Source organism: Telopea speciosissima, chromosome 2 (genome assembly GCF_018873765.1).
Source record: "Telopea speciosissima isolate NSW1024214 ecotype Mountain lineage chromosome 2, Tspe_v1, whole genome shotgun sequence".
Classification (NCBI taxonomy): Eukaryota; Viridiplantae; Streptophyta; class Magnoliopsida; order Proteales; family Proteaceae; genus Telopea; species Telopea speciosissima.
The window spans coordinates 40,189,891-40,217,846 of NC_057917.1; the positions used below are offsets into that span (position 1 = coordinate 40,189,891).

The following is a 27,956-nucleotide window of genomic DNA, read 5'->3' on the forward strand; positions in this document are numbered from 1 at the left end:
CTAAGACAGATAGGTATTTATGCTAGAAACCAGGCCAGAAACCAATAAAAATAGTTGAGTAAATGTTTTTGTATTTGTATTTCATTTACTTAGGATATTATTCATAAATAAATAAATACCCCTTATTTGAATCCAATAAAAATAGTTAAAAAATCAAATTCCAGAAGGAAAAAAAGTCAACCACCCAATTCAAGAACAAAACCTGGATTTTGGACAGTAGGTGCAATTTTCAACTTTCTAATGTTGGGGCTTTTCTCAAATCTAAAAATTCCATAAATCTTAATATGGTAAAACATTGATAAAAACCAAAAGTGCTGTAAAATATTCATTTGTTTTGATGTCCAAAAAACTATTTTCATTCAGAGCGATTTTGACAACATTGGTGCACCCCAAATTAAGTTTTGACGATATATAACTCCTTCAATATAAATCAGATTTAAGCAATCTTGGACTTGTTGGAAAACTATGAAAACAAAGCTTTCTAACAAAACCAAGATTGCTTAAATCTCATTTATATTGAAGGAGTTATGCTCCGGTCAAACCTTATTCGATACCATGTCCTAGAACAATATACAGTATCAAACTTGGGTCAAAATCACAAGTAATATTTTTAGTGTTGTCTATGTGAAACTAATGCATGGATTGAGTTTAAAATGTCAAAAATAGGCAACACAATAAGAATCAGGGCAAAAAAACAACTTCTGGGCCTCGAAACCAAGGTTCGAGTTAGCCTGGAGAAAGTCATAGGTTTTGACCAAGATATGGTCGAAACCGAGATGAACTCGTTTTCTGGCTGGTCAAAACCTGAGTTTAGAACCTTGGTGGAAATACAGCATCCTAAATAATCCACCAACATATTACAACAAATGTTTAACAGAAACCAAAAATACTTGTCAGAGTATTGAACATAGACTAGCAATCAAGGCATAGAAAATAGTATATGGTGAACATGCTAAACAAACATATACATAATCATATTAATTATTAGTCATTTAATCTTACTTGTAAAGGACTAACTGTAATGTTCCTCCAATCGTGTCCTTTATGAGAGCTGAAAGGGAGAGTTAGAAGCCTTCCAAGAAGCGACCCAGATCCAAAGACAATATTTGCTACAAAGAACAATATGGAAGAGATCAATTTACAGAAAAGGAAAAGAACTCTAAAAAATACATGTAATCAACAGAGACAATGTAGTATAGCTACAATAAAATTTTTGTTTCGTTGCAGGAGACTTTTCTCAATTTTATATTAATAAAGGTTTCAATTTTATTCCACACCCCCCCCACCCACCCACCCACCCAAGAAAAAAAGCACTTGATCATGATATCAGCATTATTGGAGGAAGGAAAGAAAAATTATCCATTATAGTTCTCTCAAGTCCTGTAACACAGTCACAAAGCACCAAGGATGTTTAGCAGCTACTTCCAAACATTATAGCATTTGAAAAGAATAATATGCTGGGTTTAATGATGCTTTAATGAATTATTTTTATTTCTTCCTTTGAATAGCTACAACAAAATCTTGTTTCATATAAAAAACTGTTCTCAAGTACTCAGTTTTAATCCCGCCCCCACCCACCACCCCCCAAAAAAAAAGGTTATTGAATTCATAGTTGTCAAGGTGACGCCTAGGTGTCCACGTGCCTTGGTCGCCTACGCGGGCACCTTGTTGGTGTCACCTTGCATCCAGGTCCCCTCCAATGCCTTGGGTATCCTAGACGCCGTGACAACTATGACTGAATTGCAATATTTGCATTACTAGATAAAGGGAACACAAGAATCCATTCTAATACTCCAGTCCTGTAACAAAAAGCACCACGGTGGTTTTAGCAGCTACTTATTGACATTTTATACCATTTGAAAAGAATAATGCATTGTTCTTAAAAGTACTCTTGTTAAGCCTTTTTATTTCTTCACTAGCACAGAGAATTACTAACCTGGATCCATTGATGTATTATTACTTCTAATATAGTCTTATTAACCTAAGAGATGCAATTAAACACAGCTGCTTTAACTCCATCAATTTCTAAAAATCATATTTTCTCTCCCTCTCTTACATCTTTTTTACTTCTACTTGGTAAAAGAACTTTCCAACCTTTAATATCCACCTTTGCTTTAACTTGATTGGAAACTGTAAATAGCAAAGAAGAAGAAGAGAAGAGAGAAAGAAGGGAAAAGCTGGCTCTCTTTAACTTAAAGAGTGGCCAGATATTTCAATATATATAGACACCTTTTACAGGGGTAAAATGGGAACCAAAACAAGTAGAAGGGGTACCCTCTCGGTATTAGCGCCAGATTCATTGACGCTAATCCCAAGAGGGCTTTATGCCCCTTTTACCCTTCCAAACATACTTCTAACACTCCCCCTCAAGCTGAGCATATATATAAATCATGCCCAGCTTGTTACAAATGTAATCAACCCTCCCACTAACTAGAGACTTGGTAAAATATCAGCAAGTTGTTCTCCAGTCTTAACATACTTTGTAGAGATAACTCCCTGTTGGAGTTTTTCCCTTACAAAGTGACAATCCACTTCAATATGTTTGGTTCGCTCCTAGAATACGGGGTTTGAGGCAATGTGTATTACTGCCTGGTTGTCGCACCATAATTGCATTGGTGCAGAACTCTCAAACCCTAGCTCAGTCAATAACATCTTCAACCAAACCAACTCACAAATAGCATGTGCCATGGCTCGGTACTCTAATTCTGCACTTGATCTAGCCACTACACTCTATTTCTTGCTCTTCCACAAGACAAGATTCCCTCCAACAAATATACAGTAACCGGCAGTTGACCTTCGATCAATCGGTGACCCAGCCCAATCCGCATCAGAAAATCCCTCAACTCGGATAAGACCATGATCAGTGTACACTAATCCTCGTCCAGGAGCCTTCTTGAGATACCTCAAAATCCAAATAACAGCATCCCAATGAGGTGTCCTTGGAGATGACATAAATTGACTCACCACGCTCACCGGAAATGAACTATCAGGTCAAGCGAAAGTCAAGTAATTCAGCTTTCCAACCAACCTTCTGTACTTTTCTGGATCATCAAGAGCATCTCCCTCATCTGCAGCAAGCTTGATATTTGGATCCATTGGACTATCAAGGGGTTTGCACCCTAGCATCCCAGTCTCCGTAAGTAAGTCAAGAGTACTTCCGCTATGAAAGAGATATTCCTTTCCAAGATTGAGCCACTTCAATTCCTAAGAAATAGTTCAACTTTCCCAAATCTTTAGTTTGAAATCTCTGTTGTAGATGAGATTTCAAACTATCAATGCCTGTAGAGTCATCACCAGTAATCACAATGTCATCAACATATACAATCAAAAAGATTCTTCCAGCACTTGTTTGGCGATAGAACAGAGAATAGTCACTATTGCAACGTGACAAGCCAAACTCAAGAACCACCTCTGTAAATCGGCGAAATCAAGCCAGTGGAGACTGTTTCAATCCGCACAAAGATTTCTTCAATCTACAAACCAGCCCAGACTCCCCCTGAGCAACAAACCTAGGAGGTTGCTCCATATATACCTCCTCATGTAGATCGCCATGGAGGAAAGCATTCTTGAGATCGAGTTGATGCATAGGCCATCGATGCGAGGCAGCAAGCGAGATTAATACACGAACAGAAGAGAGTTTGGCAACCGGAGAAAAGGGATCCAAATAATCGACACCATACACTTGTGCATAGCCCTTGGCCACCAATCGAGCTTTTAGGCGAGCAAAAGAGGCATCAGCATTAACTTTGACCACATAAACCCAACGACAACCAATAGCAGACTTTCCAGGAGGTAGAGGAACAAGATCCCAAGTGTGGTTATGCTCCAAAGCCTGTAATTCTTCTTCCATAGCTGTCCTCCAACCAGAAATAGATAATGCCTCTGCAGTAGTCTTGGGAATAGGATGAGATCCAACAGTGGAAAGGCAAGTGCGAAAAGTAGAGGATAAACCAGAATAAGAAACATGAGAAGAGATTGAGTGTTTAACACATTGAGGGGTACCTTCCGATGAGCAATGGATATATCCAAGTCCGAAACTATAGGATCTGTAAAACGTTACCGGGCTTTGGGCCCAACTTGATCGCCCACATGTGGGGGCTAATCGCAGGCCCCAGACGAGAGAGGGAGGAACGATCACTTAAGTAATCGATTCCTTCCCCCCCCCCCCTTTCTTATCCCTTGGATTAGATTCCTAGAGGGAATCGGATTAGTGGAAAGCCCTAGGGGTTTAGCCTATAAATATATTATTTGGCTCAAACCCTAATATAGTAACACAATTAGAAACTCTCTCCCTCTCTTTCAAGTTCTGCGTTGCCTAGGGTTTCCATCGTTGCCTAGGGTTTTGTGGTGTGGAGTTCTTCTTCGTGGAGAAACCTTTCGAGATTGTTCGTGATCGTGATCTGCTCGTAACTACAAGCCGCAATCGATCATCCCTTTCGCTGCGATTCCATTCGGTTCAGGTAATCCCTAAACCTTTGTGTATATGAAATTGGATGTATATTTCCCTAACAGTGGCATCAGAGACATTAGGGTTTGCGGTTCGCACATGGTGCATATTTTTTTTTAGAGATTAAAAAAAAAAAAGATTTTTGAAGATGCACAATCGGATCTCTTTCTTTCTTCTTTCTTTTTTTCTTTTTTTTTCCCTTCCTCTCTGTTCTTCCCATTCAATGAATCACATGGAGGCCGCGGCACTTGGCGCACAGCGAGGCAGCAGGACGCGGTTGCTACCACGGCTATGTGCGAGTGCATGCAGGAGAGGGAAACCGAAGGGAAGCAGGGGAGAGGCAAGCCGCGTGCGGCAGCGGCCTGCTGCTGCCTCTACCGCGTGCGCGCAGCAGGCTGGGGCAGCAGCCATGCTCAGCAGCGCCAAGCATAGCTGCAGTGTGGTTTTAAAAAAAAAAGTGCAGGCTGCGGCTGCAGCCATGCTCGGCAACGCAAAGCACGGCCTGCCACAGTCCACGTTTTATTAAAAAAAAAAAACAAGAAAACAAAAAAAAAAGGAAGAAGCTGCTGCCTAGGCAGCAGCACGTTAGAACCGAAACAGAGAAGAAAAAGAGAAAAAGAAGAGAAGAAAGAGAGAAAGAGAAAGAAAGACAAAAAAAAAAAAAAAAAAAAACCCTATTCTTTTTGTTTGTTTTATTTTAGTTATAAAACAGAATTGCATATATGGTTTAATTTTGGATTATAACTATATGCATGATATGGGGGTTTTGCTTCTGACAAAATGCATATGATATGGTTTTTATTTTATGCGTATGCTTTGATTTTTGTTATGCATGCATTGGGGTTTGTCCATGATAGCTTACTCATGTGGTTTCCTTATTGAAGCATATTTTGGGTTTATGTTTTGTTTTTGTGGCCCTTAACAAATTTTGGGGATCTCCCCCGTAGGGTTTTTCGTTTTTGGGGGGCATTTTATTTGTCATGTGCACCCCCCATTAGTGAGAAATCATTTTGTGAGATCCATGGGAGAAAAATGGGAGATAGGGTATTGTCCCAAATCGTCCCATATTTTTCCTTTGTGTATTGGAGATCGCCCAGGGCCACTTTGTTAATAAAGAAACATATGATTCCCCCCATTGCGGTACGGACTGGTTTGACGCTGCCATTAAGGTATCGCTGTCAAACACCCCATCCCATGCAACCATGTGTTTTATTATTTATTTCTTCATGGGATGGATTTGGTACTTCGAGTGACGTGTTTATTTGGATAGATGTGCGTTAGAGTTAGTACTTGGAAATGATACAAAGTGCAGTGCTCGCCGGTAGTTTGTAGTAGGGATCTTGTATGTAAAGAGCCGGTTGTAATTTTAATATTTTTTGAGAAGCCATGTAATGGGAACTATTACACTACGTATCACAACCTTGTACCGACTCGGCATATCACTTCGAGTACCAAATTTGGGTCTTTTGTGTGAGTCCCTTGCGCACCAGTGTGTATGGCGCATTAAACTGTGGTTAGGAGATTCTTTTTTTTCTCCTACATTTGTTCGAAATCAGTTAAAGTTATACGTCCCCAGACCCACACATTGTGAGATTTGATCACCAGCTTAGCGAAGTTTTTGGTCTCACCGTGTGGGGAAGGGTACCATTAATTTTAATGAGGGTTTCTTGAACAAATTTGTGGATTATGGATGTATACTAAATGTCCTCCCTTGCGCATTGTAGTAATGACTTCTAAGACTATTGTTGCCGACCTTAACCAAGGCATCAAGTTGGATGGCACCAACTATGACATGTGGCACTAAAAGGCCAACTTATTGCTTAATGAGCAAGATTACCTAGAACACTTGACCACTGAGATGGCCCCACCCGAAGTGGGTACTACCGCCCGTCATCGTCAAGAAAAAGAGGCTTACGACAATTGGTTTAAGAGAGATCGAAGTACGCGCTTTCTTCTATTAAGCAAGATGCACGATGATCTTATCGGCCAGTATGAGAAGTGCGAGACTGCCAAGTCCATGTGGGACCAGGTAAGGCTCGACTGTGGCGGTACATCCACGACCAGACTTAGGTCCATGACCTTGAAGTTTGAGATGTACCGTAAGGACCCCAAGCACACTATGGTTGAACACCTCAGGGTCGTGAAAGACATGATCCGAAAATTAGATGATGCTAGGGTACACCTTACCGATGACTAGCAAGTACAGGCCATCATTAGGATGTTGCTTGATTCCTGGGGGCAGATGAAGATAGTTCTGACACATAACGACACTGTCAAGACATTTAATGACATTGCCGCTCATGTGGAACTAGAGGCGGAGCGCCTAGAGGCGACCCAATCACATGCCCTTGTTGCCCAAGCGGGGCAGCACAAGAGACAAAGGACCACTGGGAATCAGGATCAAGCTCAGAAAGCTACGCCAACTGGGCGTAAGACCACCAAGCGCCGACGTGGCAAGCGAGGTGGAAAGAAAGATATCACCAAGGTCAAGTGCTATAACTGCCAGAAGATGGGGCACTTCGCTCGTGACTGCACTGAAGTGAAGCAGGTACCATTTCTGCCTCTCTCCTTGTACTTTTGTATGTACACACGTTTTGGTTGCCCAAACCCAATCTGATTGGATTGTGGATACAGGTGCAACAAGACACATAGCGCGAGATCGAGGAGGGTTCGTAGATTATAGAAAGATTCCGGATTACGCCCAAAGTATCTACATGGGGAATGACACAAGTGAAGCAATTCGAGAAGTTGGTACCTACCAGCTCACCTTGCGCACTGGGCACATTTTGCTACTTCATGATGTGCTATACGCACCATAAATCCAGCATAATCCATTTTCAGTTACTGCATTATTGACTTTAGGATATTCATTTATTTTTTATGGTGACTCTTTTGAGATATGATTGGATGGTAGTAGTTTTGGACATTGTAGGCTTGAGAATGGTTTTATTAAATTAGATTTCATAATTCCTATTGTTTCCTCTTCATCTTTTGTAGTTGATTCTAATACTAGTCCAGATTCAATTACTTGGCATGCTAGACTAGGACACATAGGTCGAGATAGGATGGGACGGTTAGCTCGAGAAGGCCTTCTTGGGTCACTCGCTAAAGTCAACCTACCGACATGTGAGGCTTGTTTAGCGGGTAAGGCCCACCGGAAGCCTTTTGGAAAGGCTAAACGGGCAACCCAAACCCTAGAGCTTGTCCATTCGGACATCTGCGGACCAATGAACGTGAAGGCACGTCATGGTGCTTCCTATTTTCTCACCTTTATCGATGATTATTCATGATATGGTTATGTGTATCTGATCGCTCACCGCTACGAAGCGCTAGATTGCTTCAAACGCTTTGTAGAAGAGGTTGAGAATCAGCAAGGCAAGAGGTTAAAAACCCTGCGCACTGACCGAGGACGTGAGTATTTGTCCGATCAATTTAAAGAGATGTGTGAGGAAAAAGGAATCACTAGGCAGCTGACTATTCCCCCCACTCCACAGCAAAATGGTGTAGCAGAGCGGAGGAATAGGACGCTTTTAGATATGGTTAGATCGATGATGGCGCAGGCCAACCTCCCAATATCTTTCTGGGGGGATGCTATGTTGACCGCCGCCTACGTCCTTAACCGCGTGCCATCACAGTCAGTTCCCTCCACTCCCTATGAATTGTGGAAAGGCGCAAAGCCCACTTTGGGGCATATGCGACCATGGGGATGTACAAGATATGTGCATAGTACCTCCCATAAATTTGGGAAACTTGGCCCTAGAGCTAAAAAGAGTATCTTTATAAGATATTCCGATACCCCGAAAGGCTATGTAGTGTACGGTGAACATCAAGATGGAGGAATGACAGAGAGTGAGTCCCGCGATGTGGATTTTCTTGAGACCGATTTCCCTAGCATCAGTGACGCTGGCAAAGACCTTGATCTCTTTAAGATAAAGACTGATGAAAGCATCTCACCTACTCTTGGCGAGGGTAAGGAATTAAACACTCATCATGAGATCGCCAGAGAGGATGAGAGTAATCATCAGCCCAGTGGGAGTGCGCTACCTAATGAAAGCGCATAACCCGCGGGTCAAGAACCCTCAGCGCGTAAGAGCGCACGTGGACACGTTCCCCGACGTCGTTTTGAGATTGAAAGGGACGCTGCCCTCGTCTGTGTCCCGAGGGATGAGGATGAGCCAACCTCAGTGAGTGAGGCGCTCTCTTCTCCAGCTAAGGAAATGTGGCAAGCTGCTATGGAAGATGAGTTAAGTTCTATGAGTAAGAACCAAGTCTGGGAGTTAGTTGATCTTCCACCTGGGCGCAAGGCCATCGGGAACAAGTGGTCCTAAAGGTCAAGCGAAAGGCAGATGGATCAATTGACAAGTATAAGGCACGTCTTGTGGCAAAGGGATATACCCAAAAGGAGGGTATAAACTATGATGAAACGTTCTCCCCTGTGGTGAGAATGGCCTCAATACGCCTCATTCTAGCCATTGTCGCAAAGTTGGATTTGGAGCTCTACCAAATGGACGTTAAAACTGCTTTTCTCAATGAAGAACTGGACGAGGAGATCTTTATTGCTCAGCCTGTGGGCTTTGAGAAGGGACATGAGCGCAAAGTATGCCATCTCAAACGTTCCATCTATGGCCTTAAGCAATCGTCCAGGCAGTGGTACATTAGATTTCACCATGCCATTACCACTGCGGGTTTTGACATGATTGAAGAGGACCACTGTGTGTATGTTAAACGGTCCAAGGCAAGGTTTCTTATCCTATCATTGTATGTTGACATCTTGCTAGCTGGGAATGACATTGAAATGATTGTCGCCATTAAAGAGTGGTTGTCCTCTACTTTTGAGATGAAGGACATGGGTGAGGCCAACTTTGTGTTAGGCGTGAAGATTGTGAGGGATCGCACTAGGAGACTTCTTAGTTTGTCTCAAGAGACTTACATAAAGAAAGTCCTGGAGCGGTTCCATATGAGCAACTCGAAACCCATTGACACTCCAATGGACAAGGCATACACTTTGAGCCTAGACCAATGCCCTAAGAGTAATGAAGAGAGAAACCAAATGTCCAAAATACCCTATGCAGCGGCAGTAGGCAGGCTGATGTATGCGATGATGTGCACGCGTCCAGATATTTGCTTTGCCGTTAGCATGATGAGCCGTTACCCGAGTAACCCTGGGCCAGCTCATTGGCAAGCTATTAAGAGGATTCTTCGATACCTACGTGGCACTATAGACCGCTCGCTCACCTTCAGTGGTTTAGACTTGAGACTGAAAGGCTACAGTGATGTTGATTGGGCTAGTGATAGAGACGAGCGCAAGTCCACTTCGGGGTATGCATTTGTCCTGGGAGGCGGGGCTGTCACTTGGAGTAGCAAGAAACAAACCTACATCGCCCTGTCCACGATGGAGTCAGAGTATGTCGCATGTTCGGCAACAGTACAGGAGGCCGTTTGGCTCAGGAGGTTCTTGCAAAGACTTGACGTTTCTGCTCACTCAGCTGACGTTGTGCTTATACACTGTGACAGCACAGTAGCGCTTGCATTTGCGAAGGACCCCAAGTTCCATGGTAGAGCCAAGCATATTGACATACAGTATCACTACATTCGAGACATGGTAGCGCGAGGTGAAGTGGTTCTGCAGCATATCTCCGCTGGTAATATGTTGGTTGATCCATTGACTAAGCCCATTGCCAGAGATGTTTTCCTAGTTCATGTTAGGAACTTGGGACTCAAGTGGATCTTATATGTATTTGCTTTGAGAACACTTTGTTTGTGATGGACATTTATCTATATTTCTCTTACATTTATTGATGAGCATATATATGTTTGAGGAATCTTGTGTGTATACATTCATTGTTTGTAAAGATGTCACCAGGCTTAGAATTGACCCACTCACACGGGTGATTCGGGGAGCCCATGAGCATGTGTGCTCTATAGCGCCTTAGTTAGAGCTAAGATGAGACCTTAACTTGGTCCAACTTGGAAGACACCACACTTCCAAGTAGCCTGTTAGAAGCCAGATGTGAGGTTCTAGGCAGAAACCATTAGGGTGACTGCGCTAGAGACTTAGGTTAGGCGCTTAGAGAAGCGACTAGACTAAGATCTGTATGGCGTTTATTTATTGCGAGTGACATGCCCACCCTAGTGGGAGTTACGCCATAGCATGCATATCATACTGCATGTGCTCATGACGACCGATTGTGAGAGTGACCGAATAGATCCCTGCTTCGTCACTGTGTGAGCCACGTGGATTATATTAATCCCACAATACCCTTATTACCCGAGACGATGTCATAAAAAAGACACCCAATGACGCTACTTTGACGTTCTCCTTAGGACCATGGATGATACGGTCCAGCGGGAAGCGATTGGGAAAGCTGTTGGGGATATTTGGATTGATATGAGGGGCTCAGGGAAAACCATTGGACGTTACACCTTTGTTATGTGACTCATTGCCCGGGCGACGCGTCGTATTTGTGATCAACGCAGTCATGAGTACATTACATACCAAGGATTTACACTGCTCATCATGAGGGGTCGAGAGTGTTAGATCGGGTGTAAGTGGATCATTTGGGGTATTTCGAGACTTTTGAGAGATGTGCTATGTTGGCTAGATGGAAGTTGGATATAGTACTCCTACCTTGTATCATCTCGATAGGTCGTACTCCCCATTACCTAAATGGAGGATAACGCGGAATGAGAGAAACTTGAATGTATAATTAAATTTATGCGCCCTATGTGGGCGAGTGGGAGATGTAACACGTTAATGGGCTTTGGGCCCAACTTAATCGCCCACATGTGGGGCCTGATCGCAAGCCCAAGACAAGAGAGGGAGGAACGATCACTTAAGTGATCGATTCCTTCCCCCCCCTTCTCATCCCTTGGATTAGATTCCTAGAGGGAATCGGATTAGTGGGGAGCCCTAGGGGTTTAGCCTATAAATATATTATTTGGCTCAAACCCTAATATAGTAACACAATTAGAAACTCTCTCCCTCTCTTTCAAGTTCTGCGTTGCCTACGGTTTCCATCGTTGCCTAGGGTTTTGTGGTGTGGAGTTCTTCTTCGTGGAGAAACCTTTCGAGAATGTTTGTGATCGTGATCTGCTCGTAACTGCAAGCCGCGATTGATCATCCCTTCTGCTGTGATTCCATTCAGTTCAGGTAATCCCTAAACCTTTGTGTATATGGAATTGGATGTATGCTTCCCTAACAGGATCCACAGACGGTACAGGCGTGGCAGCAGGCGGGGCAGCATTGGGGACAACAGCCTCTCTCCGTGGTTTATGGTGATAAACATGAATAATTGGAGGCTTCGCAGGAGGTAGCGCAACAACATCTACAAAGAAGGCTGAATAACAAAAAGAGGAAGGTCCTCATCCAAGGAAGGATCCATAACAAACTCATGCACAAAAGATTGAGACTCAAAGAAAGAAACATCAGCAGTAATAAAATACTTGCAATGAACAGTAGAATAACATCGATACCCCTTCTGAACACGAGAGTATCCCACAAAAATGCATTTAATGGCTCTGGGGTCTAACTTCGATAACCCTGGAGTAAGGTCTCGAATGAAACAGACACACCCAAAAACACGGGACAAAGGGAATAAGGGCTCAAAAGGAAAGAGTAAAGCATGAGGAGTGTCACCACCAAGGACAGAGGAGTACATCTGATTGATAAGGTAAGAGGCAGTTAACACTGCATCAGCCCAAAAGACTTGTCCACCTTCATTTCAAAGAGAAGGGACCGAGTCACTTCCATCAAGTGGCGATTCTTCCGTTCTACCACACCATTTTGTTGGGGTGTGGCAGAACAAGAAGACTGATGAATGATTCCACAAGTGGTCATAAAATCAAAAAAAGGTATAGAAAAGTACTCATGTGCATTATCACTACGCAAAACTTTAATGTAAGATCCAAATTGATTCTTAATTTCAGCAACAAATGAAGAAAAGATGGAGAACAATTCAAAGCGGCATTTCATTAAGTACAACCAAGTCACACAAGAGTAGTCATCAACGAAAGTAACAAAGTAAAACCCAACTTTGAAGGCACACGACAAGGACCCCATTTATCAGAGTGAACCAAAGAAAAGGGATGTAAGGCCCGTTTGTTGACACGAGGGGGATAATTCACACGGTGGAGTTTCCCAAACTAACACGACTCACAATTTAAAACTAAAAGAGAACGCAAACTAGGAAATAGTTTCTGCAAACTCTGTAAAGACGGATGACCAAGCCGACAGTGAAGCTGATGAGGGGAAGTTGTGCTTGAACAAGCAACGGAAGATGAGTACTCGAGAAGATACAGTCTCCCAGATACCCTGCCTCTACCAATCATCCTCTTCGTCTGCAAATCCTGAAAGACACAAGAATCAAGGTAAAAGGTTATTGAGTAGTTATAGGCAATGGTAAGTTAGCTAACAGACAAAAGGTTAAAAGGGAACTTAGGTAAAAACAATACATATGATAGGGACAAGGAAGAAGTGGGCTGAACAGTACCAGTGCCTCTGACTATAGCACAAGAACCATCAGCTAATGTAACACTGGAATGAGAAGGTTGTAAAGAGAAATAGATACCTAAGGTTCCAGACATATGGTCTGAGGCCCCTAAATCGATAATCCAAGGCCTAGAAGTGGAGAGACACGCAGTGGCATTACCTGTCTGAACAAAAGTAGCAGTGGAGGAAATGTCCTGAGAAGCCTTTGTCTAGCTGTAGCGAGCATATTCTTCCTCTGTCATAGTCAAAGTCACACGGCGGTCTTCCATGGGTGCACATGGGACGGCAGGATCAGAACTGGCAGTGTCGGCAACCTTGGACTGTGAAGGTTTGCCATGCAACTTCCAACAATAACGCTGAATGTGGCCCGGTTTGCCACAACGATGACAAGTCCTCAAAGGACCAGATCTCTTAGACTTCTCAGATGAGTCATAAGTACCAACAGAGGGTGCAGTTGGGGGGGGGGGGGTTTGGTAGGCTGATGGCCCCTACTGTGGCTACTACTCACAAGAGCAAAACTATCACCAGAAGAGATTCGAGTAGTATCACAAGATACACGAAGAACTCGAGAGAAAGTGTCGCCAAGAGATGGAAGTGTAACTCCTCCAAGAATCTGAGACCAAACTAAGTCAAAATCAGGGCCCAAACTGCCCAAGAAACTCATAACTGCTAGCTGCTCACGCTGTTGCTGCATCTGGGTAATATCAGAGGTAATGGGAAGCAAAGCATTCAACTCCTCATACAACCTCTTGAAATCAACAAAGTGTTGGGGTCAATGGTCGACCCTTCCTATCAACTCGATAAAACTCTTGAGAGAGTTCATAAATCCTGGAGAGGTTGTTGTGCCCAGAGTACAACACAACCAGATAATCCCTTAGATCCTTGATAGTGTTAATATGTGTCACATGTCACAAGGGTACTATCCATGAGTTTAACATCTGACCCAATATACGAGCAGCAGTGACCTCCCAAGTATAATCATCCATACTAGCAGGTTTCTTTCCAATCAAGTGACATTTCTCACCCCTCCCTGTGAGAACCAAGGTCACAATCTTGTGCCATTGTTGGAAATTCTGACTACCCTCTAATTTCTTAGAGGTCAAAAACTGTAGTGATGAGGATACCACTTCAGTGGCAGCTTTGGCTTCCTTGGAAGTTTCTCCCATAAAGGCCACAAACACAGTACCAAATACAATAACAGTCCACAAACAGCCACTGGAAACCAAGGCAGCAGATCAACTGAACACAAATAGATACTAAAAGGCTTCCAGAAAAAGTATAGCAGCGCAGGCAAACAGAATACACCTTGAAAACATGAATAGAGCATCAACTCCGGCATTTAATCTAACACCACACAGCCCATAGCAGTCCTTAACAGTGTATAACAGTCCATAATAACACAAAACAATCCCATAAAATCGATCTAAGAATCGATATCAAAGCTGAGATAACTCCAGCAGCAAAGAAACAAGCCACACAATGGATCTAATCAACCATCGATCAAGGAAAAGACATCAAACCTGAGATGAAGGTCTGACCGATGTCTTCAAGCCATTAGAGCTGCTTTCCAAATACTCCAACTCTTCAGAAATGGGGTAAAAAAACCCCTACAGCAGAGAATACCCCTTTAAACTACAAACCGAGAGTGATAGGAACCCTCTTTCTTGTTTAGATTGAAGAGATAAGCAAGTTAGAGATGGAAACAAGCCCTTCGGATCAGGTCAGTGCTTTGACACCATGTAAATAGCAGAGAAGAAGAAGAGAAAAGAGAGAAAGAAGAAGGGAAAAGCTGGCTCTCTTAACTTAGAGAGAGGCCAGATATTTCAATATATATAGACACCTTTTACAGGGGTAAAATGGGAACCAAAACAGGGAGAAGGGGTACCCTCTCGGTATTAGAGCCAGATTCACTGATGCTAATCCCGAGAGGGCTTTATGCCCCTTTTGCCCTTCCAAACATACTCCTAACAGAAACCAAAATCTATTAAATAAAAGGAGGAAACAAGGTCCTCCAAGTAATATACACGGCAAGGCTCTAGAACAATCATTTCAATATTTTTACCTTTATTAAGAAGTCTTGGATCCATCAATAATGTTTTATATTATTAATTTGTTGATCAGATGAATTTATTTCAGAACTTGAGGTGTGTAACGATATCAAAGCATTAACAACCACCAACAATGGAGAAGAAGAATAGAAAGGAAGAAGAGGAAGAGAAGTCGAGAGAGAGAGAGAGAAAGAATAAGCAATAGAACTCTGCCCACAGTTGAATTGTGAACAGCTTAATCAAACTGTGGGCCTAGAATTGTATTTATATTAACGAAGAACCACAAAACAACCAACCTTAAGCAATGTACCATCTAGTACCCAAAATAGCCCTCACTAAAAGACTAAGACTAAAACAATAGAAACACAATAACCAATAGAAACCGAGATTACACTTAACACTCCCCCTCAAGCTGGACTGCTGGAGTATAAACATCTCCCATGCCCAGCTTTGAACACCCTTGTAGAAAAACATTCCAAAACAAGGATTTGGTAAACAAATCCCCAAGTTGAAAATGAGAATTAATGAACGGAGTGGAGATCAACTTCTTCATCACAGCGTCCCGAACAAAATGACAATTACTTCAATATGCCTCCCATGAAAAACAGGATTATTAGCAATGTAAATGGCTGTTTGGTTATTACAGAACATCTCCATCGGTTTGTTGGTAGAATAATCAAGCCCCTGAACAAAGGACCAAAGCCACATCAACTTAGCTGCAGTGTGAGCCATAACTCGATACTTTGCTTCAGCACTAGAACGGGCCACTATAGTTTGTTTCTTACTTCTCCAAGTAACAAAGATTTCCTCCAAAGAAGGTACAATAGCCTATAGTTGACCGTCAATCACCATTAGCTCCAACCCAATCAACATCAGAATAACCAACAATATTAGTGTGACAATGCCGATGATAAATAAGGCCTTTCTTTGGAACACCCTTACGGTATCTCAATATACGACAAGTTGCTTCCCAATGAACTTGCTTAGGTGTCTGCATGAATTGACTAATCACACCAACAACAAAGGAGCTATCAGATCGGATAACACTAAGATATATAGTTTTCTAACTAGTCTCCAATATTGGTGCTTATCTTCAAACTTCTTGTCATCATTCACTCCAAACTTGACATGAGGGTCCCTGGGGTATCTATAGGCTTGTAGCCTAACAACTCTGTCTCACTCTGAAGATCAAGAACATACTTCCAGTGAGGCAAATTGAGTCCTTATTTACTACAAACGACCTCCATACCAACAAAATAATGGAAAGCGCACAAGTCTTTCATCTGAAAATGTTATTGTAATTAAGTCTTAACTACTTGTGTAATCCCAGACATGTCATTACCAGAAACAATGGCGTCATCAACACAAACAACTAGTACAATAACTTTAAAGTCTTGACGTCGAACAAAATTGAGTGATCGGAATAACACTGAGAAAAACCATATACAACTTTGCTAAATTTATCAAATCACGCTAGTGGGGACTGTTTCAGCCCATAAATGGCTTTGTGCAGCATACAAACTTTCTTAGTGTCCTCCCCCTAAGCAACATACTCAGGAGGTTGCTCCATACATACTTCTTACTACAAATCTCCATAAAAAAAAATAAAAAAATAAAGCATTCTTGATGTCTAACTAACAAAGGGGCCAATCAAGGTTAACAACCAAAGATATCAGGATTCGCACTGAATTTAACCGAGCAACTAGGCTAATGTCTCAAAGTAGTCAACCCAATAGATCTAAGTGTAGCTCTTAGCAATTGGACGAGCTTTCAACCTTTCTATTGAACCATCAGGCTTGTACTAAATAGCATGCACCCACCGACACTGTACAAAGTCCTTATCAAGAATTAGGTTTACCAATTTCCAAGTCTTGCAAGATAGCAAAGCATCAATTTCTACATCCATGGTAGTTTTCCACCTAGGGAAAGACAGAGCATTTTTGTAATTGGTAGGAACAGAGTGGAAGGTGAGAGATGAAGCAAATTGACAGAGAAAATCAAGAAGACGAAAAATAGAGACACAATTAACAATCGAATAAGCAACCAAGGAGTTCTCAAATAAGGTAACATCAGCACAAACAAATTGTTGATGAGTAACAAGATCAAAACACGGTAGCCTTTTTGGGTATGGGAGTAACCAAGAAATACGCACTTGGTAGCCCAAGGAGACAATTTACTAAGGCCAGGAGGAAGATTATGGACAAAGCATTAACAGCCAAAAATACGAGGCAAACTAAATAAAGGATTGGTAGGAAAAACAGCGGAAAATGAGGTTTTATTATGAAGGATAGAGGACCACATCCAATTAATCAAAAAAACAGGCGGCCAACACAGCATTGCCCCAATAAATCTTTGGAACATTCATATAAAATATGAGAGACCTAGAAATGTCTAATAGATGGTGGTTTTTTCTTTTCGGCAACACCATTTTGTTAAGGTGTATAAGAACAGATGGTTTGGTGAATAATGCCATTGTCATAACAAAAAGATGAAATCTCAAGTTGAGTAATCTCAATAGCGTTATTAGTATGCAAAATTTTTAAACAAACACCAAGCAAAAGTTACTAAACTTTAATTTCATTATAAAATTGTTCGAAGACAGACACAAAAGTAGAATGATACTTTAAAAGATATAACCATGTCATGCATGAGTGATCATCAATGAAAGAAACAAAATAATAAAAATAGGACTGACTCTTGAGCCCCAAATATCAGAATGAACTAGAGCAAGTAAAGACTGACTCTCAGACTCACTACGTAACAGAAAAACTGTACGGTGATGCTTGCCAAGCTCACAAGCTTCACACTCAAGACGGGAAATAGACTTGCAACTAGAGATCATATGGTGTAGCTTGAAAGAGAAGGTTCCCCAGCCGGTAGTGCTAATGTAAAGGAGAAATACCAGTAGAACTAGCAGACAGTGTCGTAGATGACGAGGCAACGTCCAAGTGGAGCAGTTAAGATGTTTAGTCAATTGACTAGCAGGTAAGAGATGAAGAGGCAATTTAGGGACATGAAGAACAGTAGATAATGAAAGCATAAAAGACAAAGGAACAAAACCATGACCAGTAACATCAGTAAGGGATCCAGCGGCAAGAATAACTTGTGATGGAGAATTAAACAGCTGAAATGAAGAGATCAAATTTTACTTACCAGTCATGTGTGATGGCGCGCCTGAGTCAATGACCCAACGACTGGATGATGAGGTAGTGAGACATGTAGACATGTAGCTAATGTAGCCGTGGATGTGGAAGAGGATGTCTCAAGTTGCTGAACTCGTTTGAGAAGTTGATTGATCATATCAGATGAAATGAGACAACACCTCTAGTGGAAAGACTTTGATTAGGGTCTAGGGGTGTTGGAGCTTTGGCCATTGACATTTTCGTTGTTGTCAAAACGGTCAGATAGTCATCACACCCACACAGTGTTTCTAGTGTGGCTGTGTCATTGGTAGTAGACATGTGTGGAAAAGTAGAGAGTTGATTGTGGGTTTGCATGATTAGGATACAGGCATTAGTCCTAACGTGCATGAGGTGTTATTGCCAAAGGTGAGGAAGTGTTGCTATGCAAGGAAGACTGCATGTTTATGTTGTAGCAGTAGCTTCATATATTTTTTGAGCTGCCTTATAGTCAGAATTTGGAGTAGCTCAAAACATGAGAACTGAATATTATTAAGTTATCTTTCCAACAAATTTTGAATCAGGTCAATCCGAGATCGGAGTGGGAAACTAAGGCCTGATCTTCAAGCATTGCACGAAAGCTGAAGGCAGCAGTATCTGCACATCAGTCAAGTTCAAGCACAGATTTGGAGTCCATTCATTGTTCCTGATTGGAGGTGTCTTCATGAAAATGCATCCCTTCGAGTCTTTATGTTGGCGAAAGAACCGGGTCAATCGAAGTTCAGACGAGGGAGATATGATGGTTTGAATGGGCAGACGACAGAAAATGATGGAGTAGATTTGGGGTCCATGCATTGTTCCTGAGTTGCAGGTTTCATCATGAAAATGCATCCCTTCGAGTTTTCTTTATGTTGGTGAAAGAATTGGGTCAATCAGAGTTCAGATGAGGAAGATATGATGGTTTGAATGGGCAGACGTGGGAAAATGGAGTATACATGTTCTCGGGTTTCTAATAAGAACCGGCTCAGAGGAGGTTCTGTCCAGCTCCAAAGACAAATGTTAATGTCACTTTGAATAAATATTTGAGCATCTTCCGAGCAAAATTAGAGGAAGGCTATTTTTGTGAAAGTTGTAGATTTTTTAGTACTGACAGATGCAAGAAGAATCAACCCCATTGGAGATATACAGAGAGAGTTATGTCATCCGCACTGAACAAAGGTCAATCTGCCAGGCACGCAACCGGTCTGAACCGGGCAGTTGGACCATGCACGGGATTGAGGCTTTTGTTTGCCTATTTAATGTTTTTTTAGGGCTTTAATCCATAACTTTTTCATAGGCACAAAGAGAGAAACATAAAGAGAGAGCAGACTCAAAAAGGCAAGAGGAGAGGAGGAGAAAAAAAGGAGAAAGAGTTTCAAGAGGTGGAACCCTAGATTCCCAAGCTTCATGTTCCTTAATGGCTTCAAGCCTTCTTGTGAAGCTTTGGTGAAACACCACCAAGAAACATCACAAGGGTTTCTGAAGAAGAGGAATAAAGAGAAATAGGAGAGCATTAGTGATTAGAGACGTCTGATCTACAGTATCCCCAGAGGTTACCCATCAACATAGGTAACCAGTTGAAAAAATCCCCTGTTATTGTATTTCACAGTAGGTTAGATGTTTGTTAAAATGCTTATATGAATACCAGTGATGTATTGGGTGGGATTTGTATTTGTTTGAGCTTGTAATCGGGGCTTTATTATAAGCCCATTGTTATTTTTATCCGGGTGTCCAGTGGGCATTGAACAAAGAGGGGTTGTAGCTCCTTGATAGTTGTTGCCATCTAAAGGCGGGTGTTGTAGCACCTTCACAGTTGTAGCTATGTAAATTGAGGGTTGTGGCTCCCTGCAGTTGTAGTTGCTAAAGAGTGTTAAGCATATGTTGAGCCTAGTGAGGGCATTGCTTCGTGGACATAGGCACACCTCCAAACCACGTTACATCTGGTGCTATGTGGTTATGTGAATGCATGGACATATTAAAGTGTCTTGTCTACAGGATGGTTGTACACACTGGATAGACCTCACTACAGCATTGTGTGTGTGCCTGTGGTTGAGAGGCAAGGTGTGTCACACAATTATATGTGTGTGTATGGTTGAGTAACAGTGACACCGATGAGCAAGTTGAGGGAAAGTTTTTTGAGGGTCAGTAATTTACCCTCCCCAGACCCTGCAAAACGCGGGAGCCTTGTGCACTGGGTACGGCCTGAGTAATTTACCCCCCCCTCTCAGTGAAACATTAGGACCAACAACAGGGCACCACCTCAGTATTCCCATCAGAGATAGTAGTATTATCCAATTGTTGTTGAGCCCACTGGAGCTTGTCATGCTTCATCCAACATTTGTCAATAGTGTGATGGGCGACCACAATGAGTGCATCAGTGAACAACTGGTTCAGAAGGTGGATTGCCACGACCACCCATGCCATGTCCACAACCTCTCCTTGATCCACGACCATGGTCACCACCATTAGCAACGGCGGCCGCCAAATTATCCATAGAAGAAGTAGAGGAATCAGGTTTAACCAAAGGGGGTGACACAATCCGCTAAAACCTACAATAAGCCTCATTCATAGAGGGGATCTTCTCATCAGCTAATATTTGACTCTTGACATGCTGGAGATCAGAGTCTAATCCAGACAAAAACTTAGCAATAAGAAACTCAACACATTGAAATTTTAGAACATTAATATCAGTGGAGAGTGGCTGATAGACATTGAGTTCCTCCCAAATGCCTTTAAGTGTACTGTAATAGTCACCAACAGACTTTCCATTCTTCTTGAAGGAGAAGAATTTTTCATACATGTCATATATCCTTAACATATTCTTGTCTTGAAAAAAACTCTCTTTGAATTTTTCCCAAACACCCTTTGCAGTCTTATGAAACATGGCATTGGCAACTACAGAAGGCTCCATGCTATTCCAAAGACAACAAAGTAAAGTAGCACTCTCCAATTGCTAATCCTTGTAATCAGAAGCAGTGGCAGCAGGTGGAGTCATAGTCAAATAATCCATCTTACGTTTGCCTGTGATATAGACTTCCACAGCCTGTGCCCAGAGAAGATAATTGGAAGCACCATTCAACTTGATAGAGGTTATCTGGACATCATAGGAGGCTTGGACTCTACCATTAGTATGTAAATAGAAGAACAGCTAGAAATCAGGCAAGTGAGATCAATAGGATACTGAGCCGATGAAGGACCTACCACCAGCAATAACATAGATCAATGCTGAACCTGAAACCCAGAAATTCTGGGTGATAAAGAAGCACAGTAAACCAAGCACCAGATTATCTCCAAACTGAAGTTGAATAACCTTCCACAGAGGGCCAACACTGCCCTAAATAATAGCTGAAATTGGACGGTCAGATATGAGATAATGTGGAGAAATCGATTCTGCCAAGGAAGGGCCAAAACAGAGTACAGTAGGTTGATATGGAGATTTTGTAGTTGCAGCAAATCCAGGGCTCAGATCAGCCCCAAACTTAGGTCGAAGGACCTATTCAGAATGGTCTTCAAAGCCTTAAAAGATCACACAGATCCAAGGGACAGATCTGGATTAATTTTAAGAAAATATTTTGCCAGAAATTCAAGATACATACAGCACAATCAATAGAAGAATGGCAATTACTTTGCATCAGGAACTTGGATCAGCAGCATATCAATGTCGAAGGACTTACCCCCAAAGAGAACTTCAATGTCCTAAAAAATCAGGGTGATGCGATGGGCAGATTGAAAGTAATCAAGGAATCAAATTCTGCCAGAAAACATGAAAAAACAGGGTACTGCAAGCTTCAACTAGGGTTTCAAACAAAACACTCATACAGCATTGGTTGCTGTGGACCATAAAGGAGAAGCCCAAGAAGGACTCTGAAGTTGAAAGGAATATGAGAAGCACTGGATCTTAATGCTCTGATACCATTTAACGATATCAAAGCATTAACAACCAGCAACAATGGAGAAGAAGAATAGAAAGGAAGAAGAGGAAGAGAAGTCAAGAGAGAGAAAATAGAACCCTGGCCACGGACGAGTTGTGAACAGCTTACTCAAACTGTGGGCATAGTTCGAGAACTCGTTTCGTTTCGGTATTTCGAGCTGACCGAAATATCCGAAATATTCAAAATTTCGGATATTTCGGTCGAAATATTGTATTTTTTCTGGTATGTTTCGATAGGTCATTTCGGTGGGTTTTAGGCCAAGTTAAGGCCTGAAACTTCATGGAAACCCTATTTTAGGCTATATAAACACATTTAAATGTTCAAATTGCAAAAATAGTCACCCAAAATGGTGTTTTGGATGTGCACCATTGATTGGCAATGTACGGTCGAACCCTAATGTATAAGTGTATAACTTAGTTAATTACACATTTACACATACACATTGTACATTAAACAAGTAAATTGACTTGGAACTAAGTTGGAAACATAATGACTCATAAGTTAAGTCATAAATCATAATATTATGTACATAAGACATCAAGTCAATAACAAGTTAATAAATAACAACTTAAGAGTTAAGATTTAAGAAGATGATATCAAACATTCCAAATCACAATATGTCAATATCCCCAATTGTCCCCTACAAGGCTACAAGTCAAGTAGTCAACTAGTCATCATTCATCTCAAATGTTTACAAATTTGCTAATAATAACTACTCCGCCGTCCAGGATCAACCGCACTCATGGTCCGCTGGAGCCGACGTGTATTGCTTTCCGACTGTAGGACAAATGCATGCCACGTCATAGTCTGGGAGAAGAAGCGAGTGTAGTCATCCACAATGGCCATGTAAACTGCATCATCAACATGTTGAAGGTAACCTATCCTAGGATATAGGTCACCAAACGTGAAGAAGTACTACCCATCGATCCACTATGATATGAGTCATATGACGGCTCCGGGAGCATGTACGGGTTGTACGGCGCGTGGTGGGTTGGGTAGCCAGATAGGAAAAGAAGTCATGCACAAAAGACGATCTACTATATCCTTGTGAGTGGGAGTCATACTCAAAACTGGGAATGGATGGAGAAGATATAGGCTGCTGCCCCCAAGGGTACTGCCCAGAATGCCCTTCGCCACATGGATGTGAATGAGATGAACCATGCTCTGATTGTGCTGGAGATGGACTGTGTCTACATGAAAAGATGGGGCACGGAAATGCCCACTCGATCTACTATCTCTATCGCCAATACTCAGTCCACCAACAGAGCCAGATAAGGCATCAATGTCCATAAGCTCAGCCTGCCTACTAGTACCACTACCACGACCACCAGGACGGGACTGGCCACGCTGCTTTCTCGAGTAGGTCGAGGTGGACGATGTGGGCCGTGTGGCTGGTGTGGGGCCGGTGGGGGCACGGATTGCCTCTTGCTGCTCTTGTACCACAAACGGGACTCGAGTTCCCTCATATGCTTGACCACCATCACCATCATCATCACGTCCATCATTACCTTCATCATCACCTCCATCATCACCATCTCCACCAGGACCACCACCACCATCTCCACCATCACCATCTCCACCACCACCATCTCCACCAGATGACATAGACCAATCTTCATCCTCCTCATCAACACCACCAGAGATCGGAACGGTATGGGTGGCGCGTCCCGTGCATGTACCTCACCCTCCGCAGCCATGAAGTCATCCACATCGGCTTGTATGTGTTCAGCTATCATGGGGTCGAGTCTACCTCCGGCGATCTAACACCGGCTCACCTCTATCCCTCACCCAATCAACAATAGGATCTTCATCATCTGACTCCACCTGGAAAATGTCGGCGAGATCGATATTTTCCCTGATACCCTCTTGTCCCATGCGTATGTGTTGCATCTTCAACCTCAAATTATAATGCACATACACTAAGTCAGAGAGACGTTCAGAACCCAATCTATTTCTCCTCTTGGAGTGGATGAGAGAAAATGTACTCCAATTCCGTCACACCGGATCTGAACATGTCCGGGAGAGAACCTTGATTGCTATTTTTCTTAAATTGTTTGCCGAACCCCCATACAACACCCACCATTCAGCTGCATTACAACAAAAGAAACATGTCACCTTCATTTCAAAAGAATAAGATATTGAATTGAGTAATGACTAATGAGTACCAGCATCACCGCGTGTCCGGCCTTGCTGTGCAGCTTCGGTTCCAAAACTTCCCAATGCATCCCTAAAAGTCTTCAACTATAATCATTTGGAAAATATTTAAAATTAATAATGACTCGTTACCATTTAGTATTGAATTGAGTAATTCCAAATGAATTATAACTTATAAAACTCACCTCATTGTTGCATATCGCCTGTAATTTACTATTCGGCTCCAACTTGGCAACTACTTCTTTGACTGCGTCAATAAGACTATTATTCAACCCAAGCCTATGACTGTATTGGTACTTGGGGTTCAAATAATATGCCGAAATTGACATTACATATTCACTAGTTAGTAATATATCCTTCAAATTAACTTTAAAAGATGTAATTGCATAAAAAACAAAGAGTGTACACTCACCAGCCTTATGCAGTGGATGCATAAGTTGATTTTCCCAGCGCTCCTTGATAATTTTGAGAAAGTGTTTGCTACCTCGTGGATTTGCATTGTAAACACCTTCATTCATCAAGTCTATGGCAGCATATAGATGTGGCATGGTTGGTCCCTTGATAGCAGAATCAACTATATGCAAAACCTTGACCACTGGGTCCAGAAGTTGTACCACTTTATGCAACTTAGACCAAAAGTCATCTGATGAAATTGTAGCATGTGCTTCCCTACCACCATGGGTATTGGACCCATTCCAGTTGAACCAGTCTTCAGAAGCAAACATTGATCTCAGTCTAGACTTCTTAGTTTCTATACTCTTGAGTGCAATGTAGTTGGTGGCGAATCTAGTTATGCCTGGCCTCACTAAGTCACCCCCACACTTCTCCCTCAAGAGGTTTAGTGCAAACCCATGGTTGTAGACAAAGTTGGTCATTTGCCTTGCCTTTTCCACGACATGTTATACCAATTTGATCTTTCCCATGTCCTTCAACATGAGGTCTATACAATGGGCAGCACATGGAGTCCAAAACAACCGGTACTTATTGTTTTGCATCAACCTCTCACCGGCACTCTTGTAGTTGCTTCCGTTGTCCGTTACAATTTGGACAACGTTCCCCACTCCTACATATTCTACCACTTCCTTTAGCAATTTGTAGATATACTTTGCATCCTTTTTCTCCTTGGATGCATCAACAGACTTTAGAAAGACTGTCCTCCCATCACAATACACCATAAAGTTGATGATGGACTTTCTTGTAGGACCAGTCCAACCATCACACATTATGGTCACCCCATAGTTCTCCCACAACCCCCTCATTTCATTGATGTAGTCTTCAAGCTCTCTCTTCTGTTGGGGCAAATACACATTCATAATCTCATATGGGGTGGGCCCCTTATACCCTGGGCCAGCCTCAGCAATGGAATCTATCATAGTCTGATAAAAGGGGCCTTGTGCTGTGTTTGCTGGGATGGTATGGTATAACATCCACTTAGCTATAGATTCCTTCACCATCCTCTTCAGATTTTTCCATGCTCTCTTGATTTTTGGTTGTTTGTTGCCTTTCTTTCTATAAACACCAGGTGCTTGGTGAAGTGCTGGGTCATCTTGTGGTGGTGGAGGCGGAGGGGGAGCTGCCCTCGTACTCTGTGATCTCCTAAAGGGATTAGGCAACCCACCTCCTCCACTTGTACCTGCTCCTCCACTACCACTAGCACCAGCTCTAGAGGTACTAGCTCCTCCACTACCACCTACTCTATGTCTCTCGACTCTCTCCTGGTCCTCATGATAACTGGCTCTACTCATCATCTGTGCTCGTCTCCAATCCCTAGCCTCTTGCTCAGTCTCTATATCATCAGGAACATAGACATCATCACTGTTATCATCATCATCATCACGATGGCTTGATTGGCCTCCCGCTGTACACCTCACTGCTTCCTCAAGATCTACTTTTGCCTTCTCCCTCTGAGCCTTCCTCTTACTCCCTCCCTTCATGTAATCAATGACAGCCCTAGATACCTCCACAGGGACCATATGACATGCGACCACTTCAGGAGAATTCCCAGCTAGATGTTGTTTGAGTCTAGTGGCACCACCTCCCAAAAACTGCATGTGACAATAGTTGCATTGGGATTTTCTTTTATCCCCATCAATTGGAGTGCCATGCAACCATGCAATGTCACCCCTAGTGCGCTTGGGTGTGCTCACCTCCTCCTGGGTCTGGGCCGGCTGCCTCTGCCCCTCTTGCCTCTGTCTCTGTCGTTTACCACGGTTCGTCATAATCAGACTAGTTTACTGTTGCATGAACAAAAGACAATTCATTAATCACTGAAGCATATCAATTCTTTTAGTTTAAAATTTTAAATGTTTAAGAATTAAGATTTAAGAGCACTAACACAAGTATATAAGTATATAACTATTTAGTATTTTTCCCCTAACCCTCATATTTTTCTCATATTTAAAAACAATTTTTAAAAATATTTTTCAAATAAATATTGGCCTAGCACAACAAAATCGAAAAGATATGTAAATGGGCAGCAAATAAGAAGTATGTACAATTTACTTTTATATTTTTCAGTAATTTTAAAACAAAAACCTCATTATTTCTTATTTTTTGCTATTTTTTTGAATTTTTTAAATATTTTTTATAATTTTCAAAAATTAAAATAATTAATTATTGGCAGAAAAATATTTTTGACACCATGAGGCCATAGATCGGCCAATGGTGTCTAACATATATTTAATTCATCACCATACAATATACATAACCCCTATTATTTTTTGATTTTTGTTGTAAATAAATCCAATTTTTGAAGTAGAAAAATAAATAAATAATATATATACCAAAAAAAAATTTCGACACCGTGAAGTCGTAGATCGGCTTCCGGTGTCTAACATATATTTATTTCATCACAAACAAACATGTTGATCAAGCATTTCCCTAAAAAAAATCAATTTTGAGAATATGGTTTTACCTGAAATAGTGGAAAGGCTTCACAGATGTGCTAAGAAGTTTGTTCTCCAAGTGATTCCGGCGTAGATGTGACAAGGATTCAAGTGGGAAGTGGAAGATTGAAGAAGAAATAAGCAAAAACCAAGCAAAAGAGGAAAAATGCTCTGTTTCTTAGTCTCGGTCGAAATTTCGACCGAGACTATCGAAACATGGTATTTTATATAAAGCATTTTCTCGAGATTTTCGAAATCTCGCGAGATTTTGAAAATGTCTCGAAATATCTCGAAATCTCGAGAATTTCGATCGAAATTTAGTATTTTTTTTTATTCGAGGGGTCATTTCGTTTCGAGGGGGTCGAAATTCTCGAAATCTCATCGAGATTTGGCGAAATTTTGAACTATGACTGTGGGCCTAGAATTGTATTTATATTAACTAAGAACCACAAAATAACCGAACTTAAGTACCATCTAGTACCCAAATACCCCTCACTAACTAAGACTAACAATAAAACAAAAGAAACACAATAACCCATAGAAACTGAGACTACACTTAACAAGGTGCACAATAGAAAAGGAGCAAGACCTACATTAAAAGAAAAGAGAAGGCAACAGGCATGAGAAAAACCACACCCAACATAGGAGTCCAATCAAAAATAAAAGCACCCCTCACTTGATAGTCTTGATGCAGATGCATGGATGAACTGGCTTGACTCAGTCTAGAGACCGAGACCAAGGCAAACCAGGTCCAAACCTGGGTTATGGTCTGTTATGGATATTTAGTGTATTTTTTATGGGTAATTTTGTAATTTGAATCATTATTTTCTTAAATGCTTGTTAG

General features: G+C 41.8%; 1 protein-coding gene across 1 annotated transcript in view; it reads right to left on the reverse strand.

Moving 5' to 3' along the window:
* The window catches only part of LOC122652968 (ELMO domain-containing protein A-like), a 115,537-nt gene that overhangs the window by 58,149 nt on the left and 29,432 nt on the right, over nt 1-27,956 (reverse strand). Inside the window, exon 4 of the mRNA XM_043846855.1 lies at nt 1,003-1,109. Coding sequence (XP_043702790.1) covers nt 1,003-1,109 — 107 coding nt within the window. The remainder of the gene's footprint in view (nt 1-1,002; nt 1,110-27,956) is intronic.